The sequence below is a fragment of the Chamaea fasciata genome, unplaced genomic scaffold (genome assembly GCF_029207755.1).
Source record: "Chamaea fasciata isolate MVZ Bird 193981 ecotype frontalis unplaced genomic scaffold, bChaFas1.0.hap1 SCAF_15, whole genome shotgun sequence".
NCBI classification, from domain to species: Eukaryota; Metazoa; Chordata; class Aves; order Passeriformes; family Sylviidae; genus Chamaea; species Chamaea fasciata.
Genome location: NW_027094100.1, coordinates 15,369,000 through 15,374,999, shown reverse-complemented (window position 1 = coordinate 15,374,999; position 6,000 = coordinate 15,369,000). Strand labels below are relative to the sequence as shown.

General features: G+C 48.9%; 1 protein-coding gene across 3 annotated transcripts in view; it reads right to left on the bottom strand.

The window, feature by feature from the left end:
• Positions 1-760: 760 nt before the first annotated feature.
• Positions 761-6,000, bottom strand: part of PSD2 (pleckstrin and Sec7 domain containing 2) — a 53,633-nt gene continuing 48,393 nt past the window's right edge. For 2 of the 3 annotated variants that reach the window (XM_066197204.1, XM_066197205.1), the window contains 3 exons: positions 5,187-5,331; positions 4,026-4,169; positions 761-2,483 (listed from right to left, as the gene is read on the bottom strand). In XM_066197204.1, the coding sequence (XP_066053301.1) occupies positions 2,277-2,483; positions 4,026-4,169; positions 5,187-5,331 (496 nt within the window). In that variant the 3' untranslated portion in view covers positions 761-2,276. The remainder of the gene's footprint in view (positions 2,484-4,025; positions 4,170-5,186; positions 5,332-6,000) is intronic. The other variant, XM_066197206.1, reaches the window with a different exon arrangement.

Genomic DNA, 6,000 nt, shown 5'->3' with positions numbered 1-6,000 from the left:
TTCAGTCTCTTGGCTCTGAGTCTCCTTCCTGCTGCCCAGTGCAGATTTTCCAAGATCTTGCTTTTCTCTGCAAGTTACTCCCAGCTGAGGATAGCAGACTGGCATCTTCAACCAAGGGGGCTGAGCTGTTCTTGGTGGCAGCTCAAATACACTGGAGATGTCACTGCCCACTGAAAGGGATGCTCAGAAAGGGAAGACTGAGGTACAAAATACTACCTGGGATTTTAGAGACAGGGAGCTGGGCCCAGCTTTCCCCTGGACTTCCACTGTGAGAGTCAGCACCAGACACTTCATGTGAATAGGAACATCTCGGAGGTCTTCGGTGCAGGGAATGTCTGTACAGTACCAGACACAAAAGCAACGATGTCTTGGAGAAACAGCCACAGACTCTTCTGGGAACTGTTGTGACAACATCTGCAGTCACTAATGCAGGGCTTGGTACCTTTCTGCTCCCATAGATCTCTGGGCTGTGTGTGGATAGACACACCTGGGATGCACCAGACGGAGGGAAGAATTGCTTGAATGTGTCCCCAAAGCAGCCCATCTATCCACACCTGTTCCAGAACCATCCAAGAGGATGGGTGGGCTGGTACCCACTCGTGGAAAGGAATTGATGTTTTCTGGTGCTGTCTGTCCACAGGATCCTGGCTTTTCTGCATCAGGTGCTGGTGGGTATCTGAATCAGCCTGGCCTTCTGGTGCTGTGAAATCTGGGATCAATCCAGCACATGGTGGAACGATGCTTCAGACCAATTCTCTTTACCAACAGATTCAGTTTTATTGTTATTCTTTTTTTTACATGATTCTTAGTGCATCATTTCAAATAAACTATCAAACTGTACAAAGAAACAGAGATAAAAGAAGAGGCGATAAAGTTGGGAAGAGGTTTTTAGTGTCATGAACTGTCATGAAAAACAGTAGTCCACAGGCTCTCAAACATTGAAGGTCCAAATAAATCTTATTCTGTTTGTTTAAAAAATGCTGCAAAATATAAACAATAAATGACTGTAATTAGCAGCTACAAGATCCTTCAAAACTGGAACTTGATTACTGTGAACGCACCTAGGGGAAAGAAAAGCAATCTGAGATAAAGGATCAAACAAAACAGTGAAATAAATAAAGTGTAGGAGGACAGTCGTGGCATTGAAAAGCAGAGGAATCACTTCAGCACAACAGTAAATCATTGGACCACAGACAGCAGAAAGGAACAGAAACACAATTCCCACTTAAAAGAGTACAGCATGTGCATCGCAGGATGGAGGAATACAGCAGGGACAGGCAGGTGGGATCACTCCTGCACACAAGGTTCTGCTGGAGCTTGCTCACGGCTCCAGCTGTGCCTCGAGCCCAGAGCAGTGGATCCCGTGGCTGCCACACCAGCAGCCACTTGGGCAGTTTGTCTGAGTAAGCAGGAATGGGAGAGCGATGTTTCACAGCAAAGCCAGGTGGGATTTCCATTCGAGTAAAAAAAGGAGAAAAAGAAAACAAAAAAAAGATACACAGCTACTCCATTTTTTCAGAACATCCTGGTGGGCTGGTCAGACCCTCCATCTCCCTAGTGTCATCCCCAGGCAGCTTGCCTTCACTTGCACACTGAGGTTAAAAACCCACGTTAAAGTTTCCTTATATATATATATCTATTTATATATGTTCATATATATATATTTATATATATATATAAAAAGGAGAAGGTGACAGAGGGCCCTCCAGGCTTCTCCTGCCGTGGGCAGGTGACATTCCCACGCTCAACGCCATGCTGAAGACGCCTCTCGCCTGTCGGTGACCAGCTCACGACGCCTGTCCCATCACGCCATGCTCCTCTGGGGGCACGGATGTGTCCCTGCCACCCTGTGCCCTTCTCTGGGAGCGCTGGTGGTGCCACAGACATCGTCCTGGCTCAGTTTCCTGTGGCCATGTGGGGACTGTGACCATGAACCGCTGGGGACTCCAGGGAAGGAAGGAGAGGTGGGGCTGGTGGAGGAAAGAGCAACCCAGCCCTCGAAGAACCAGCATATCCCTTTGTTGTGCAGGCTGCAGCAGGAGAGAAAGAAAAGCCACTGGTGCAGTTGGGAATGAAGAAGAGATGATGCTGAAATGCCAGAGCATTGTCAGAGAGTGTCAACTAAAGCTTCTTTGATTTCTTTCACTAGAGCAATCCCCATGTCATACATGTCTACGGTTTTGCTCATGTAATTTCCTAAGTAAAATTGTGCTCATCAATCTAAGTCCAGGAGCGCAGAGCATCGCCGCTTCATCCCCCCGTGCACATGTTCCTTGTTAAGTGTTCTGCTCTAAAATGTCCTTTTCTGCCTTACAGCTGATGGACATGTGTCCTTGGCTCAGCGAAGGGCTGGAATGCGTCTTCCGCAAAGCGATGTCGTCGGCTTCCACCTTGAAGAAACTGGTCTCAATCCTCTCCAGGTCATCTGTCCCCACTTTTATCTTCATGCACAGCAGGTTGATGTATGTTTCATAGCGGCTCTTCTGCAGGGAAAGAGGGAACAGAGAGCCTGGGAACAGGGACAGGCCATGGTGTGTGCGGCACGCAGAAACAATTCCATCAGCTACTGCAGGAAAACCCATCCTATACCAGCAGCATCCCACTAACCACACCCCACAAAGGTAACCCCAGCACAATGCCTGGTCTGTGCAAAGGTCTGAGGAGAAAGGGGTATGTGTGTGTGTGTGTGTAGGACTCTCCAGTTGCTTTTACAGGTCTTGGCTGCCACTGTGATTGTAATGAGGATGATACTGGGGGCAAAATGAGATCAACAGACCTGCTGCTTCCTGATTTAGGAGCTCGCCTTGGTTGGTTAAAATACTTCTGCTTGTCATTGTTTCCATCCAGTGGTTCAGTTATTGCTGCTGAGTTGTGCCCCCAATGCTCTTCACAGAGCACAGCATAAAGGGAGGCATCCTCTCTGCCTGGATCCTTTGTTCCAATGCTGGATGGGATTTTTTAGAGGACTTGTGTAATACCCATCCTTTCTCTTAACATCTCAGAGGCAGCCTGTGCTGGCTTCTTTGTCAGCACAAAGAAACAAGCATTTCTGGAGCACATCTCATAAGACAGATGAGATGAATTATGGCCTGGAAGTGCCAACCTCTCCTTGAAGACTGAAAAGGCAGTCCCGTGAAAAGCTCAGACAGAAACTTCTCTGCAGGCATCCGAAAGCAGATGCTGGAAAAAGGGACACAGCAGCAACTATTTGGAAGGTTGGTACAAAGACAAGAGAACCAGCAGCTGGGAGCTGTGGCTTTGGAGAATCAGGCTGGGTGTTACACAAAGGATGGTGCAGCCCTGGCATGAGGGACGCGGGATATTTCCACGCCTAGTGATTTTTGGGGCTCGGCCACTAAATGACACACTCAGTCTGGGGTAAGACTAGGAATAATCCAAGTTCCTGCTGGAAGCAAGACTAGAGGCCTCCAGCAGTCCCTTCCAACTGACATCTATGTGGCAGGAACCACACCTTCTGCTCAACTCTCACTGGAACAGAATACCCCACTTCTCCCACAATTAAATGCTTCTTAGACTTTACAGGGACTTAAAACTTATTTACATGCATCCTCAAAGGGTCTGTAAACAGTTGTAACACTGGGTTTGGCTTTATTTACAGAAATGGTTGCAGCAAAACAGGATTAATTCTCCCAAGGACTCCCTTTGCTTTTTATTAATGTTGCTGAAAAAGACTGAGTCACACTGAGAACTGAACCACACTCTTACTTGGGACCTGAGGAAATGTCAAAATTTGGCACAGTTAAGGAAGATGTTCTTACTCTTGTCAGTTTTCCCCTCCTCTGGTTAGGAATCACAGAGGGAAGGAAATGGCTCTTACTTCTTTTTTCAGCTTCAGTGCAAAACAGTGAGGCTTGTTGCTGCCCCAAGACACCCATCCAGCTTGGGAGCCCTTGTCCTTCTCTCTCCTTTCAGCTCTCCCAGACTCACAGCACCCACTCTGGAGTCCTGCTCTCCTCAATCAGCCAAGGTATCATTTATCACAGAAAAGATGAAAGTTCCTTTACCTCAAATATTAGGTAATGTTCTTTGAGTCTGTATTCCTCAGCCTCTTTTGACTTGAGGCTCTTCTCTACAGGATGTAATTTATGCTCTGCTAATTCGTCTGCAATCTGCTTCATTTTATTTTCATGAGACCTCAGCTGTTCCTCCTGCCGAGAGAAGCGTGTCAGGTATTAAAACGTGGGAGTGCAGCACCCAAGTGCTCCTCCTGCCTGTGGCTGGGGGAACTCTCCCTGCAAGGGTGTAAGCTCAGCTGCTGTGCTGGAGCCAAAGGTGTGTGGTGCACTTGCAAATTCATCTGATAAGGAACAGCTCAAACACAGGTATTGGAGTTAAAGCAAAACTCAGGTATCTCAAGTGCCAAGAGTGGATTTGTTTGGCACTGAGGCATCTTTGGCTTCATAAGCACAAAATGCTCCTGTAACATGCATCCTGCAACAGCCAGGCAGAAGCAGCACTGTCCCCAGAGCTGCTCATCCTGCTCTTTTTGGAGATAGAAGTGCCCTCCCCATCTGGGCTCTGACACAGGTGAACATCTGGCCACATCTGTCTCAGCAGGCAGGAGCTGTGTCTCTGCCCTGACATTTCAGGCTGTCCTCCCCTTTGCTGGGGGGCAGTGGCAGTGTGTCCCTACTTTTTGGAAGTGCTGAGGCATGTTGGGTCTTCCCTGGACAGGGAAACGAAAGCTACTCTTCGGATGGCAGCTGCTCTTGGTTAGCTGAGCCCAGTGCACCGTGCCCCCTTGTTTCCAGAAAACCTTCCCTACTGGAACCCAGACATCCCTTTTGTCTGTGGGTTTTGAGCTCCAGAAACAAGAGGGTGCCAAGATATAAACCAAACCTGGGCTGTTGGGCTCTGCAGCATTAACTCTGGAGTTATTCTGCTGTTTCCACTCTGGCTGGGATGTGATGGGCAAAGAGCAATAAACAAGCCAGAACCAACAGGCAGGTGTGTGCACAGAGCTGTTTATGCAAAGGAAGCACTGGCCAGATGCCAGGATTTTCCGTGTCTGTCCAAGCTGCCCACTCCACTCCTCTGTTCCCACACTGAGCACCTGAGTGTGTCCGTCAGGCAGGAACAGGGGGACCTGCAGATGGGCTCACCCTGAGCTGAAGGGCTTGCTGAGCACTGGGCACCCCTCCACCACTCCTTCTCTCACACATTACCTGGCACAGCTTGGTCATGGACGAAGGCAGGAGCGGGCGGCAGAACTTCTTCATGGAGCAGATTGCAGCTGGGAAGGCTGGAGCAGAGAAAATGGCAGCGACGAGGTTGATCCGCAGGATCCAGGAGAGCATTTCTTCCTTACTTCTGTTATGGAGGAGGGGAAAGAGAGAGGGAGTCTGTAAATGCTCTTGAGCCAGGACCAGGCAACAGCTGACGACAGCCCTGGAGCCACCCATGCTCAGGAAGGCCATCGGTGGCCTTGCTTTGATGCCACTTCTGTGCCAGGTCATGAACAGAGGGAAACACTCTAACTGGCTCCTCTACAGTGCCCTGATGATTTCAGAGCTCTTGTCTGCCTCTCAAAGCCTGGGCAGTCCTGCCTTCTTCATCAGCTCTGGTTGCATTCCTGAGGAGCTGTGGAGAGGCCAGGGCCAAGGATGTCCTGCTCTAAGGAGAGTGGGAGCCACACAACAGAGGTTCCACAGAGCAGGATGTCATTTATGTCATTTGTGAGACACTGCCCAGGGTCCTTCATCAAATCTGTCCAGACACTGCTCCCCCAAGCCTTCAAGTGGGTGTTTGCTGCACAAATTCAGGTGTCAAGCTTTAGGTGGACATTAGTACCCCAGCCCAACCTACAGACAACGTCACCTCAGGAGAAGACATGAAAAACGTGAGACAGAAGATGATTTCATCACACTTCACACTTACTAACACCATAACATTCCTCAGCAATGGACTAAGATAAAACATTTTCCCTAGCTGGGGGGACTGCTTTAAGGAAGTTTAGACAGTTTCCCCATTGAAAGCGGA